General features: G+C 44.1%; 2 protein-coding genes across 2 annotated transcripts in view; both read right to left on the reverse strand.

Annotated features, from left to right (window-relative positions):
* DUS1L (dihydrouridine synthase 1 like) overlaps positions 1–394 on the reverse strand; it is a 38,161-nt gene extending 37,767 nt beyond the window's left edge. The window contains exon 1 of the mRNA XM_060252621.1: positions 217–394. The gene's annotated coding sequence lies outside the window, so the exon portion shown is untranslated. The remainder of the gene's footprint in view (positions 1–216) is intronic.
* A 12,969-nt stretch (positions 395–13,363) lies between these two features.
* The window catches only part of FASN (fatty acid synthase), an 83,781-nt gene continuing 81,741 nt past the window's right edge, over positions 13,364–15,403 (reverse strand). Inside the window, exon 43 of the mRNA XM_060253032.1 lies at positions 13,364–15,002. Coding sequence (XP_060109015.1) covers positions 14,865–15,002 — 138 coding nt within the window. The 3' untranslated portion in view covers positions 13,364–14,864. The remainder of the gene's footprint in view (positions 15,003–15,403) is intronic.

A 15,403-nucleotide genomic window follows, 5' to 3' on the forward strand; every position in this document is an offset into this window, starting at 1 on the left:
AACAAAAGGCGCCGTGGCTAGGCTTCCCAGGCTAGAACGAGCCCGTTCTTTTCTCTAAAGCCCAGTCTCACTAAGTGTGCCTGTGATGTTCCAATACGGCTACTTGACGCCAGTGACAGCCCTGCCCCAACCAGGCCAGAATGCGGGCTCCTCTTGCAGACAGGCCGCCCCGTCCCCTTTGCCCGAATCCCTCTTTATTTCCTCTCCCCGATGTACCTGAGTCTTACGCGGTGACTGTGGCCGTGCGAAGAGGCGCTGCTGAGCTCTAGACAGAAAGCCAAGCGGCACTTCCGCCATCACACTCCGGCCGCCAAGGGGAGCGTGTTACTTCAAACCCGGGCCCTCGGAAATCACGGCGCAGCTGAACAAGGCCGCGCGGAAATCTATCCTAGCGACCGCGCCGCACCTCGCGTGTTTTCTCGATCGCGAGAGAGGAAGGGCAATGGTGTGAACAAACCTGGACAACAAGGAAGTCGGCCATTTACATTAAGGGGGGGAATCATTCATATTGAGCTCCACCCACCCTCCCTCCCAGGGGATCCGGCTAGGAGAACTACGGGTGACTGGCACAGACCAAAGCAAGGTCCCTGCTCCTGTTCACCAGGCTGAGAGAGGAGGCTCAGTACTAGGGTTGCCAAGTCCAATTCAAGAAATATCTGGGGACTTTGGGGGTGGAGCCAGGAGACTTTGGGGGTGGAGCCAGGAGCAAGGCTGCGACGAGCATAATTGAACTCCAAAGGGAGTTCTGGCCGTCACATATAAAAGGGACTGCACACCTTTTAAATGCCTTCCTTCCATTGGAAATTATGAAGGATAGGGGCACCTTCTTTTAGGGCTCACAGAATTGGACCCCCTGGTCCAATCTTTTTGAAACTTGGGGGGTATTTTGGGGAGAGGCACTGGATGCTATGCTGCAATTTTGGTGCCTCTACTGCAAAATGCAGCCCCTTCAGAGCCCCAGAGCACATCAATTCTCCATTATTCCCTACGGGAATAAGTCTCCATAGGGAATAACAGAGTTCCCAGCAGACATTTCCCTCCAATCCCCCCGCTTTCTGATGACCCTGAAGCGGGGGGAGGGCCTCCAAACCAGGGGATCCCCTGCCCCCACCTGGGGATTGGCAACCCTACTCAGTACTCTTTTGCCAGCGGCACTCTTTACCACGGAAGCTGCCTTATACTGAATCAGACTTTAGTCCATCAAACTCACTTGCCTATTGTTATGTAGGTGGACTCAAGTGAGAACTCAATCGGGTGTTTCTGCAGGGCTCATTGGAACCAGACGACCAGAGCTTGGGGCTTGGGAACAATAGGCAGCAGGATCCAAATCCCTGCTGCCCTGCTCCAATCACACGCCCCCTGCTGGTTTGAATGGACCAATAGAATGCTAGCGTGGGAACCCTGGCTTGTATATAAGGTTGGTCCTGTTTGGCCCTTTCCCCAGTCATATACTTAGGCTTTACTATACTAGGCTTTTATATGCAGGGCATATTTCTAGGATGGAAAACCACCGCCTTCCCAAGATTGCTCTGTATGGCGAACTTTCCACCGGCCATCGAAATAGAGGGGCACCAAAGAAGAGGTACAAGGACTCCTTGAAGAAATCCCTTGGCACCTGTCACATCAACCATCACCAGTGGTCTGACCTAGCCTCAGATCGCAAAGCATGGAGGCACACCATCCACCAGGCTGTCTCTTCCTTTGAGAACGCACGCATAGCTGGTCTTGAGGACAAAAGGAGATTGAGGAAGAATCGCACTGCTACAGCACCAACCCCAGATCAGACTTTTCCCTGCAGCCACTGTGGCCGGATCTGCCTGTCCCGCATTGGTCTTGTCAGCCACCAGCGAGCCTGCAGCAGACGTGGACTACTGCACCCTTCTTAAATCTTCGTTCGCGAAGCCAAGCCGAGAGAGAGAGAGAGACTATGCTGTAATCAGTAAAGAGCTTATGATTCACTACCACCTCACCTCTTCCATGTATGGAATCCAGAGGCGTCACTAGCGTGGGTTGCACCCTGGGGTGTAACTGATTCAAGTCACACCCCCCATTGGGCATCACTCCTTTTGGAGGGCTGCGTCACCCCCTCCGCACACAACCCCGCCCACTTCACATGGCCCCTCCCTCATCCACCCTCTGGTCACATGACCAGCCCCCGTAATCCAAGATACCAGTTTTGCAGCATTTTAAGTTTCTCCCACTCACCCACACGCTTTTAGCTGAGCCGGCGGCAGCGCAGCCCCGGTTTCAGAATCCTGGCCAGCCCACACACAGCAGCAGCGTTCTAGTCCCAGGGCCAGCCCCTTCCTGTTGGGGGGGGTCATGGGTCAGTGCCTGGGGTCAATGAGAATGCTCTGGGGGAGGGCCGATGGCCCCCTTGGCCCCGCCCTAGTGACGCCGCTGATGGAATCCACTATATTGTAGTGGCGATGAAGGTGGGATCCTAGTGAGCGGCCCAGACCGACACCGCAACGCGCATCACTGCCTCAGTCCCAGTACCACGCCCCGCACCGCCGTGGAAGAGATGGCTGCTACACCAAGACCAATACCGGCCTTCGACTTGGCCAGGCCTGAAAGATAGGAAACGTGGTTAGAGCAGCTGGAGAACCACAGCGAATACAATGAGGTCGCGGGCCAGGAAGAAGGTGCTGTTCCTTAGCTCCTGCGGGATGGACGTCCTGGAGCTGGCACAAGGCCTCATGATTCCCATGACCCTCAAGGCGGCCACTTCGACAAGATCACCAGGGCCCTCACAACTCACTTCGCTCCACAGCTGACAGTCCTGGCGCACCGCCCTGAAACGCAAGATATAGGAGGAGCTCGACCTCCTGGTAGCCCAGGAAGTGTTGGAACCGGTTACTAATGCCTGCTGGGAGACACCCATCGTCACCCCAGTCAAGCTCGATGGCCGAGTCTGCCTCTGCACAGACTATAAGTGTACAATAAATAAGGCATTACAGAACCACACCTGGTGCCAGTTGTGAGCCACGTGTTGGCCTCCCTAGCGGGGCCCAAGATTTTAGGAAAATTGGACTTGGTCCAGGCATACAAACAGCTGCCGGTAGATGCCGCCATGACCAAGGCACAAACAAAAGTAATGCATAAAGGCGCCTTCAAGGTCAAGCGCCTCCAGTTCAGAATCAGTGTGACACCAGGTATCTTCCAAAACCAAATGGACTCTCTTTTAAAAGGTATCCCGGGGGTCCAACCATTTTTCAACGATGTGTTAATCACCGCCACCACGAAGGACAAGTTCGCCTCCCGCCTCCATACAGTTCTCCAAAGATTCGCACAGTGGGCCTAAAAGTGAAGAGGGAGAAATGTATGTTGGGGGTTCCAAAGATTGACTTCCTGGGATACTCTGTGGACGTGAATGGCATCCACCGCTCAAAGGAAAAGGGGGAAGCCATCTGTGATGCCCCGACTCCCACCCTCACCAATAAAGCGGAACTACAAGCTTTCTTAGGACTCCTCAACTTCTACCACGCCTTCCTTCCCCACAAGGCGACGGTAGCGGAACCCTTCCACCGCTTACTGGACAAACAGGCCCCATGGGTGTGGGGCCGCCAGCAGGCCGTCACTTTCCAGGCGGTGAAGGACCTCCTCACATCCAACAGCCTCCTGGCACATTCTGACGAGCAGCTGCTCATGGTCTTGGCGTGCGATGCATCTCCTTATGGGGTGGGGGTGGTATTAGTGCATGTGCTGCCAGACAGGTGTGAGGTTCCGGTGGCTTACTACTCAAGAACTTTGCAAAAACCTGAGCGCAACTATGCGCAAATAGATAAGGAGGGGTTGGCCATTGTTGCGGGTGTTAAGAAATGTCATGATTATTTGTACGGCTGACCTTTCACCATTCTCACATACCGTAAACCACTCCTAGGCCTATTTGCCCCCGACTGCCAGACACCGCAGATGCTGTCACCCCGAGTTTTAAGGTGATCCATTTTCTTAGCAGAGTACCAATATGATCTCCAATACCGGCCAGGGAAGGCTATGGATGCATTGAGTCGACTGCCACTTCCCTCCGCGGACCCAGATCCGGCACCGCTGCATCAGATAATGTTGGAGTCGCTTCCGGACCGCCCGGTTCACGCTAAAGACATCGCTAAATTTTTGCCAGGGACAAAATCCTCTCCTGGGTTCTCAACTGGGTGAAGGACTGGGTGTGGAGGGGATGGCCCACTCACAGGCTTTCAACCTAACCTACCTCACAGGATTTTGTACAGATCAAAAGGGGGAGAGAAGGATGTAAGCTGCTTTGATCCCCACTGTGGAGAAAGACTGTCCTTTTCCTAGGTAGAGGCTGCAGGGAGTGGGGGAGGAGATGAAAAGCTGAAGCCATATAAATTCCCCTACAGAAAATAGCTGCTTTCCCATTTTCTATGAGATGGTTTGTCATTTGCCATGTTCCCACCCTCAGCAGGGCACAGGGTGGGTCTGTGGGTGGGTGGAAGGTCTGGCAGCTGCTCTGCTGCTTGTAGTTTGGCAAGCATCCCTTTAAATCATTCCCTGGCTGAATCACAGACTTGAGCTGCAGCTTCTGCAGTGGATGGATTGCAAGGAATCTGGGAGCACTTCAACACAGGACAGGACAGGTGAGTGTGAGTTAGCTGGTTCCATCATGCACCTCAAGGGGGTGGGGTAATGGTGAAACACCTCCTCCCATGGGGCTGCCTTTGCAGAACCTGCCAGGACAAGATCCATGGTAAATATCAACAGGTTCCGATGTAAGTGAATAATAAGTGAAAAAACACCAGAATAACAATAACACTTTTAAACAATATAGTGTATATGCAACCTACATTTATCAAAATACATGCATAGCAGTAGTCATCATTAGTAATTTATAAACTACTCCTGATACTAAATTCACAAATGCTCATAATACAAACACAGCTGGAAAAAGAGTTCTTTTCACTCCCACACACTGTCTGCTGTTTGAAGATAATAAAGTACAGTTCCTCAGGGGCAATTGCCTTCCTGCTGTTCTCCCTTATGTTCAGCAACTTGGGTGGCGTTCTCAAATCTCCAGCACAGCTTGTCTCCGAGAGAGTAAGGGACCGCAGCCCGAGATTCCTCATGGTTTCAGACCTTCGTCAGCCTTTATCTCTCGTGTTTTAATCCTGGAGCCTCAGTACAACATTCTACAACTTGGATCAACGCAGGTTAATTGCTCTTTCTTTTTCCAACTGAATTAGCAAAAAGAATGTGACTGTTACTGAGAAGCGCTGCTTGATATAAACGGAGTACCCCAGTGCAGAGGGTCTCCTGTTCTTGGTGAACAAAATGGAGTCTAACCGAAAGGCAGGCCAAGACAACACTCCACCTAGAATAGGTAGAGTGGACCCAGTAGAGAGCCTGGTTTGGTTGGCGCCTGCAGTCTGTATCTCAGCACAATCTCACCCATTTCCCCTCAAGCGTCCCCGCCCAAACGGGATGCATAATGACATGGGTAAGTAGTACTCTCACTCTGATCTTCTGGAAGTGCCAAATGGCTCTTCCTCCAGTCTCTACATTGCTAAAATCCAATCTAATGCATAACTTGACTGATCCTGCCTTCAAGCCTTTGATCCCTTTCCGAGTGTCAGACAAAGCTTGGTAACAAACTATGCATTTCCTCTAAACTTATCATCCTAGCAGAATGTGCGAGGTTTCCCAACATAGCGATTCAAGAGACATCAAAAGATCCTTTTGTAACTACTGACCCCCATCCTCATAACCCTATAAAGTGTGGGTCAGAACCACACCTCAGTGTGCATTCTATAGGGCGCCATTTGCAGTCTGTACCACCTGTTACTCCTGTAATTGGGTCTATAGGATGCGTTACACTGGTCGTTCGAGCTTCTCTCCGTGTATTTTTCCTTTGGACGGATGTCTCCTCTTCTGGATCAGGTGAATATCACCTGCTTCAACAATCCATGAATTCCTCTATTGATAACCTCTATTTTTCTTAGATTCTTGTGTGTATGTGTTTATGCAACATATGTGTTTGTGCATATACATCCTTTTGAGATATATATATATATATATATATATATATATATATATATATATATATAAAGTAAACACTATAAAAGATACAAACGTGTGGTCTATTCTTGGCTGAAAACCTTAACTCCGTATTATTGAAAGCAAAGATCTTTGCTCCTAATTCGCTCTGCCAAATCTCTTAGCTAATTTCCCTATTAAAAATAAGAGACTTAAAAGCATTGCCGGTAACATGACAAGGCTGTCCAATATCACCATTACTATTTATTTGGTAATGGAAATATTGGCTATAAAAATTAGATGAGATACAAGGATTATTGGAATAAAAAAGATAGAGGAATATAAAATGAAAAGTTATGTGGATGATGATGTAAAATAGCATAATAAAACCCAAATATTTCCCTGAAATATACAATAGAACAAATGAATAGATTTGGAACTTATTCTAGCTATAAATTGAATAAAAAGAAGGCAAAGATAATTTCATTAGCAGCAACTAAAGCAGAAGAAAAAGAGTTAGGAAAAAAATAACAGAATGTGTTGTCACTAAAAAAAAATCAATAAAGTATCTGGGAATATATGTAGCAGGACAAAATGCCAATCTTTATAAACATAACTACCAGGACTTATTCTGTAGGAAAAGCCCAGCAGGAACTCATTTGCACATTATGCCACACCCCAATGTCACCATTGCTTGACACTAGACTTTTTTTGTAGAAAAAGCCCAGCATGTACTCATTTGCATATTAGACCATATCCCCTGATGCCAAGCCAGCTGGAACTGCATTTCTGTGTGTTCCTGCTTAAAAAAAGCCCTGATAACTAGCAAAGGATTTGGGCAAATATTAGTGAAGATCTACAAAGATGGGTAATGTTGAGAATTTCATGGTCAGGAAGAATTTCTGCCGTCAAAATGAATATATTACCAAAGTTGACTTTTTTATTTCAAGTGTTACCAGTTAATATAGATGAAAAAAAATTAAAAGATGGTAGAAAATGATAAATATTTTTGTATGAAGCAGAAAGAAGCCAAGTATAAGATTCAAAGTATTACAGGACAAAAAAGAGGAGGTCTAGCTATACCAAATATTCAATTGTATTGCCAGACAGCAGCACTAGTGGGTGTCAGACTGGATTAGGGTTGCAAAGTCCAATTCAAGAAATATCTGGGAACTTTAGGGGTGGAGCCAGGAGACACGGGGGTGGAGCCAGGAGCAAGGTTGCAGCAAGCCCAATTGCACTCTGAAGGGAGTTGTGGCCACCACATTAAAAGGTACTGCATGCCTTTTAAATGTCCTTCCTCCATTGGAAATAATGAAGGATAGGGGCACTTTCTTTTGGGGCTCACAGAATTGGACCCCCTAGTCCAATACTTTTGAAACTTGGAGGGTATTTTGGGGAAAGGCACTGGATGCTATGCTGAGAATTTGGTGCATCTACCTGAAAAAACAGGCCTTCCCCCAAACCCCAGATACCTGTGAATCAATTCTCCATTATCCCTTATGGGAATCGGTGTCCATAGGGAATAATGGAGTGCCCAGCAGACATTTCCCTCCCCTCCCCTGCTTTCTGATGACCCTGAAGTGGGGGGGAGGGCCTCCAATCTGGAGGATCCCCTGCCCCCACCTGGGGATTGGCAACTCTAGACTGAATTACAAACTTAAAGGAATGTTAAATTAGAGATAATTGATACTAAAGAAGGAATACATAATTATCTTTGGATCAAGAAATCACTAAAATAATTCAAATGCAAAATGGTAATTATATCTTGAGAGATAGCCTATTAAGAACATGGTTTCAGTGTAGAAATAGAATAAATCCTCCAACCTCACCATTGACATCCCCTGTTGATGTTTATTGCAACAATTGTACAAGAAAGAAAATTGATTATATAACATGACAATAATATGGACAAACAAAAATAAAACCTTGGCAAACAATTCAAGATGATGAAAAAAATTTCTGCGGTTATTATATAATCAAATGGTATTAATATTGAAAAAAAGAGTTGATGAAGATGGTTGGCTGAGAACGATAATGACTTGAACAATTAATCACTGGATTTTGAAGACATTTATTAGGAAACATTATACAATGTTATTACAATACAACATAGAAACTGAGAAAGTAAAAAACTGCGTGGATGCAAAATGTTGGAGAAAATATACATATGAGTCAGTGGGAAAATCTTTGGACTAAAGAAATTAAGTTTACTGAATGACAAATATTAAGGGAGAACTGGTCTAAAATGTTCTTTAGATGGCATATTTCCTCTAAAGATATAGCAAAGGCAAAGACTGTAACAAGAAGTGCTGGAAATGTCAGAATACAGATGCAGCATTTTATCGTATGTGGTGGACATGCAAGAAAGCAAGAAAATACTGGATAGAGATACATGAAGAAATGCAGAAGATATTAAAACTTAACTTTGATATGGAACTGAAAAGTATGCTATTTAATATCTTGCCAAGCAATATTACAAAAATACACAGTGAATTATTTAAGCATATGGTGACAGTGGTGAGAAGAATAATATTTGTAGCAAAATGGGCAGCAGTTAATTGCCCAGTCTTGAAGGAATGGAGGAATAATTTGAATGAATATGTGACAATGGCAAATTTAACATCTTTCATTTGCTAGACTGACCTCAGAAATTCAAGAAAAATTGAAAATTTTTTAAAACTATGTAGCAGAAAATCAAGAATAAAAATGTAATCAAAACAGAGAACGCTATAAATATTTGGGCAATAGTTTTTATAATTAAAATATTATCAGATATGAAGACAGATGGAAAAGCTAGAAAATATTTAAATATAAGTGAAATATTTAATATTAAAAGTAAATTTAAGCAAATTCAATATAACGTATGTAAACATATGAACATAAGAGAAGCCATGTTGGATCTGCCAATGGCCCATCCAGTCCAACACTCTGTGTCACACAGTGGCCCAAAAAATTATATATATATAAAATATGATTTTGTGTATAAATAAATATAGTTTGTTTTATGTTTGTATGTCTGTAAATTGAAATAAAATTTATATTTTAAAAACTGGTTACATGACAGGAAGCAAAGAGAAGGAATCAATGGGCAGTTATCACAATGGAGGGAAGTAAACAGTGAGGTACCTCAAGGATCAGCATTGGGGCCAGTAAAAATTAATTTATTCATCCATGATCTGGAAATAGTAGTGAGTAGTGTAGTGCAGATGACACAAAAGTATTCAGGATGATGAAAACCAAGGCTGACTGTGAAGAGCTCAGAGGACCTCCACAAACTAGGTTAGTGTGTAACAATGTGGCAAATGAAGTTCAGTGTTGCTAAGTGTAAGGCGATGCACATTGAGACAGGAAATCCCAGCTTTAACTATAGGCCAAAGGGGTTTGAACTTTCTGAGACTGCGAGGGGGAAAGATCTTGGGGTTGTAGTGGATAGCCCAATGAAAGTGTCAACCCAATGTGCTGCAGTGGCGGAAAAGGCAAACTGTGTCAGGAGTGGTTAGGAAAGGGATTGAAAATAACATGGCTGATATTACAATGCCTGTAGAGATCTATGGTGCAGCCTTATTTGGAATATTGTGTACAGTTGTGGTCACTGCATCTCAAAAAGGACATTGTTGAGCTGGAAAGAAGTACAGAGGGCAACTAAGATTATTTGGGGGTTGGAGCACCTTCTCCATGAGGAAAGGCTGAAGAATATGGGGCTTTTCAGTTTAGAAAAGAGATGACTAAAGGGGTACATGATAGAGGTTTGTAAAATTCTGAACGGGATAGAGAGAACTGACAAAGAGAAATTTTTCTCCCTCTCCCAAAATATCCAGCTGATGGGCAGAAGGTTCAAGACTGACAAAAGAAAATGCTACTTTACACAGAGTGATTAAAATGTGCAGTTTGCTGCAGGAGGATGTAGTGATGGCCTCAGGAATAAACAGCTTTAAAAGGGGTTTAGACAGATCCATGGAGGATAGGTCTGTCAATAACTACTAGCCATGATGCCTGAGGGGAACTTCCACATTCAGAGACACTAATCTTCTGAATTAGAGTTGCCAGCTCCCAGCAGGAGATCCCTCCATTTTGGGGACTCATCTCCACCATGGAGCAGCTGGCCACCTCTAAACAGGGATGTCTTTGTGTGATGTTCCTGACATAATGGCAGCATTTCCAGATGATGATGTCACGGATGTTGCATGATGTCCCCACCCACCCCCAGAACTCCCTCCCCACAAAACAGGCGAAGGGACCTGGCAACCCTACTCTGAATCCCATAACAAAGAAGCAACATCAGGGGAAGGCTTCGGCTTCTATACCCTGTTCCTCTCCTGGGGAATTGGTTGGCCACTATGTGAGACAGGATGCTGGACTAGATGGACTACTGGTCTGATCCAGCAGGGCTCTTCTCTGTTTTTAGTCTATATTCATATATAAAACTTATACTGGCTACAATATATATTAGGGTTCTCAGTTTTGGGGCCCCCGAACTGCGGGCATGGAGCTGGCTGGCAGGGGGATCCCTGCCCCCAAACAGTGCTGAGCCCGATGTGCCTAGCACAACGATGTCACCCAGAAGTAACATTATCATGCTGGGCACTTTGTGCAGGGGATGCTGTATGGAATCAGAGTTTTTTACCCAAATGCTAGAGCATCCCCTGCACTATGATGTCACTTCCAGGTGATGTCATTGTCACACGCACCACATCCCCCACCAGGACCCAGGTGAGACTTGGCAACCCTAATTCACATTCAGGGTCTCTTCCATGTTCAGTCCCACATTAACAGCACGAACCTGCAGCATAAACAGAGAGCCTCAAGTGATCTTTGTGATGAAGTGTGAAAATGGTTCAATTTTTGTGAGGAACTTGTTGCCGGGCCAGTTGAGGCTAGTATTTGGCATAGGTAGGAGTCTCTGAGCGGAGGGAGTAGAGAGTACAAAGTGATTAAAATAGATTTTCTGAAGAATAAAGATAGAATACATTCAGTCTGAAATATACCTATATATGCAAAACAAAAATTTTATGGGGGGTTAGCTGCTTAATGCACTTGTAAAATTCCAATAGTGGATTGGGAGCCAATTTGAAATACAGGCTCTATTTAACAGTTTATTTAAGAAGACACCATTCAGCATTTGGTAACAGTATAAATAGGACAAGGTAAAATTACTACTCCTGGGCTAATGACCTATTTGGGAATAATGTAAAAATGTCACCATTCTTTTACAGATACCTAATTATCAATGTCCTTTTCATATTCTGTTGTTAAACCAGAAGCCTGAATATTCCAGAAATTCTCACTAGGATAGTTCTCCAAATAAAATTGTACCTTTCATTGGATTCCTGCAAAAATATCTCCTCTAAAAACAACTTACAAGGGTGTCAAACTCATTTGTTACAAGGGCCAGATCTGACATAAATGGGACTTTGTGGACCATGCACATAATGAAATATAATGTAATGCTAGGTAGTGGAGATATAAACTTTATAAAGGATACAGAGAAGCACAATTAAAGATAGTATTTTTTGCTTAAAACACAAACATGTTTAAAACTCTTGCAGTTTTGTTTAAAATGGAAAGGTGGGGGAAATAGTGGGATTTGGCAATGCGAATTTTAAAAACAAAACATCAAGAAAAAGCACAAGGATCACAGCAGAAACTGAAAATTTAAACCAAAAATATAAAATGCTCTGGGCTCGGGAAAACATTAAATGGCTGGGCATTGCAAGCTTCTTCCCTTGCCCCCAGGTCTACTCAGATTGGCAATGGCCCTTCAGTGCAATATCCCCCTTTTGCTGTGGGTTTCCAGGTTAGAATACTCACTAGGCACCAGTTCTCATGTCCATTCAGCAGAGACAAGCTGGCTCAAAGCAGAGGCAAGCTGGCCTTTTATTTACAAGGTCAACAACTCTAGGAAGCAACAGCTTCTATTTGGCCATATAAATGCTGAAAAGTGAAACTGAGCTCTGCTCCATTAAAATACATTGCAGCAGAGACAAAGCTGCAAGGAAAACTTGGAATGAATTTTCCATTAAGGTCTCTGCGCCCAGACAGACTACTACTGGAGTAGTCTATCTGGACAACAGAGACCTTAGTGGAAAGTCCATTCCGCATTTTCTTTGCAGGTTTGCAAGTCCAGAATTGCTTCCTGGAGAGGAATAAGGAGCTGGGAACTTTGACAACCTCTGAGCTTCAAAGGGTGAGGATGGGATGCAGGAGAAAATAGTCCCATGGTCCTGACTAAAGTCCTAGGTGGGCCAGTTCTGGCCTGTGGGTCAGATATTTGATGCTCCTGAACTAATAACTGCAGTTGCAAGGTTAGAGTGGCAGTTACTGGATTTACAGAATCATGAGCCATCTGAGGGGTTGTGCATGCTCCCAGCCGTTCCCTTTTCATGCACAGATTTCAACTGTCTCTTCTACAGTTAGGTCTCACTGCCTTTAGTCATGAATATACTACCAAGCTGGTGGCACTGTGAACTAGGTTTTGAACCTTATGGAAGGTTTCTACTTGAACCCCAATTCAGAGATATGTGTTTAGTTTGTTTTGGTTGGGGCTCTTCCTTTCAGAAATGAGATGCCTGGCCAAAGCATAATCAAATGCCAGGCTTAACAGTGATTGTTGGTGAATGGGCCAATGAAAAAGACAGTATTCTATCCTGTGTGAACAACAACAAAACATTACTAAAGTGGAGTGAGAAAACTCACTGGCAGCTCATTGCATTACCCTATAGTTTGGAGTGTGTTGTTCTTAACCTTCCAGTCCAGTTGTATTGCACTGTTTAATTTCTTCATTTATACTCCACCTTTATATTGTTTTATTCTTATTATTTTAATTGCATGACTACACTGTGTAAGAGCTTATTGCATTGTTTTTCATTGTGTAATCACCTTTAATCTCCCTGAGGAAGGGAGATTAAAAATCATAATATATATTTTTATTTACTTGTAATGTTCTGCATCAACAATGTTCTTTTGTGGTAGACAGTTTGTGCCCCATTCTGCAGATGGGGGAAGAAAAAGCAGATAAATCAGTGACCTCTTAAACCACAAAGAAAGCCAGAACGTAGAGGAAGATTGAAAATTTCCATAGTGCAATCCTAAATAGAGTGACGCCTTCTGAGATTATCGACATCAATGAGTTCAAAAGTGTGTCACTCAGCTTCAGACTGCACTGCCAGTCATGTGGTTTAAGAATTTATTATACCAACTGGAAACCCCAAAGCAAGAAGCCACAACCCAAAGTACCTGCCAAAGCAACTATTTGCAGCCTCTGAACCACAGTATCTAGAAGAAGTTTGTTTCCGCCACAAAGAGAAAGAAAATGCAAATAGAAATATATTGAAGTAAGGGATGTAGAAATAATAGACAAAAGCCAACACCAAGTTTAAGTCGCATTTAATTAATCTAGGAGAGCCACAGAAGAAAGGACACTCCAGAGCTTTCCCCCAAATAAATGTAAAAATGAAAAACAGAAGAGAACTGATCTGGAAATGTTTTAATTTTACATTGCAAAATTTCACAAAAAGTTCCTTAACAGTTAAAACTAAAACCAGTCATCCAGCTGCTTGTCCACAAAGGATGGTCCAACCAACCAGCTCCCAGCAAGTATGGAATGTACTTGCTGTCTCTGTACCCCAATAGTGGCAACATCATCCAGCAGGGAAGCTGGATCATAAAGCCTTTGGGGGAGTAACAGCAATCCTCATACTTGATACTGATTGCTCCATATACTTCCTCTGCATCATTAGTGCAGCAAGGATACCCTGATTCCCCTACAAACGTATCTAACAAAGAGGAGGCAAGAAGAGGCTTACTGAACTCCCAAGCTGTTTTTGTTTAAATGTATAGGGGCTTTAGGCAGATCCTGATAAACCAGGGCTTGTGGATGGGTGAAGAGAAACAGTTCCGTTGGGAACATTAAATCAGGTTCTTGTCAACAAGAAGCCACAGGGATCCAAATCACAGTGAATCTTTCAAGTTGCAAATGTGGGCAAGCAGAAGCTACATTGAAAAGCAGACGGGCCAATGCAGAAACCTACACAAGCCTTGCATATGTACTCCCCACATAGGTGTGGGAAGTATGTAACATTTTTACTCCAGTCTTTGCTAAGAATTTCACACAATGTGAGTCACACAACTATCATCCCCTTCCGTCGGTGCCTGGCAGGCAACACAGCAGAAGCAAGCCCTCTGCAGAGACAAGTGATGCTTCTATTGGACTCTGCTTGCCGCCCCACGTGAGGACATGGCTCTAACGATGAATTTTGGTTTAAAAATGAAACAAAGAGAGAGGCAACTTCATCCGGCAGGAAAAAATACTCTGCAATGGGAGTATTTTTCCTATTTTTTAATCAAAGCTAAATGAAAATTGCGAGCCTCTAGTGAAGTAACAAAGCAATAAATATCTAGTATATTTCAAATTAAAAATAGTTACAAAAAAAGCGCCTCATTGGAATTAACCTTCCGATATTGCTACAGACTGACTCTTCACAGACAGAATAGTGTCTCCAAAATCAGTTGCAGCCTCCCTCCATGCTCACTAGGCTTGGTTAGTTTAATTTATCCTTTGGAATACTGCTAGACAACAATACAAGACAAGACAAAACACAGCACGAGTAAGGGAAAAAAAAGAGTCTGCTCGCTCCTAAAAGGGTGTTTTTTTCATGTAAATTGCTGCCATCAACGCAGGGTCCGTGCAACAATGCAACAGTAATGTCAATGCACTCGAGAGTGAGAGAGACAGAGGTGCACGGGTCAGTAGAACTCCCAAGACTTGATTGCAGAGCAGGTGGTATGGTGGATTACGGAAAGAGTTTCTTAACAGTATCAGAACGGTTAGCTTTCAATTCTCTCTGCCAATGACAGTAGAGTTTCTGAAGTGTCTAGCCCTCTCGAACACTGTCCTGAGGCTCTGCTAATGAACTGTGGATGATCCCAACAATTGACTCAACACCCTCTCCCTCCAGGCAGGTGCGGTGGTCCCCTTCAACAACATGGACAAATACTTTTCCATCACAGACCTACGGAAAGAGAGAGAGAGAGAGAGACGCAGAAGATTAATATAAATACAAAAAAATTTAGTTTCATATCCTTTCTGCTTTTCCAGCCAGTAGTCATGATCACCATAGAAGGAGATCTTAAAAGTCCTTTTAGCTTCTACTTCCTACTTTTCTTTCCAATACCTCTCCAAATCAACTCCAGCTGAAAACAATATATCAAAAACTAAGCCCGTAACTCCTCTTCTCCTTGCTCAAAACTAACACAATCGTTCCCATAATCTGGCAAACTAAATCTTGTATTGCTGCCGTTTCTCAACAGGCCCGGGGAAACACTCGCGGAACTGGGAGCGGCACGCAGCCTCTGTAGCTTTAAAGGGATGGCTGGTAGTGGGTGAAGAACTACATGAAAGCCACATTCATAA

The sequence above is a fragment of the Heteronotia binoei genome, chromosome 13 (genome assembly GCF_032191835.1).
Source record: "Heteronotia binoei isolate CCM8104 ecotype False Entrance Well chromosome 13, APGP_CSIRO_Hbin_v1, whole genome shotgun sequence".
NCBI classification, from domain to species: Eukaryota; Metazoa; Chordata; class Lepidosauria; order Squamata; family Gekkonidae; genus Heteronotia; species Heteronotia binoei.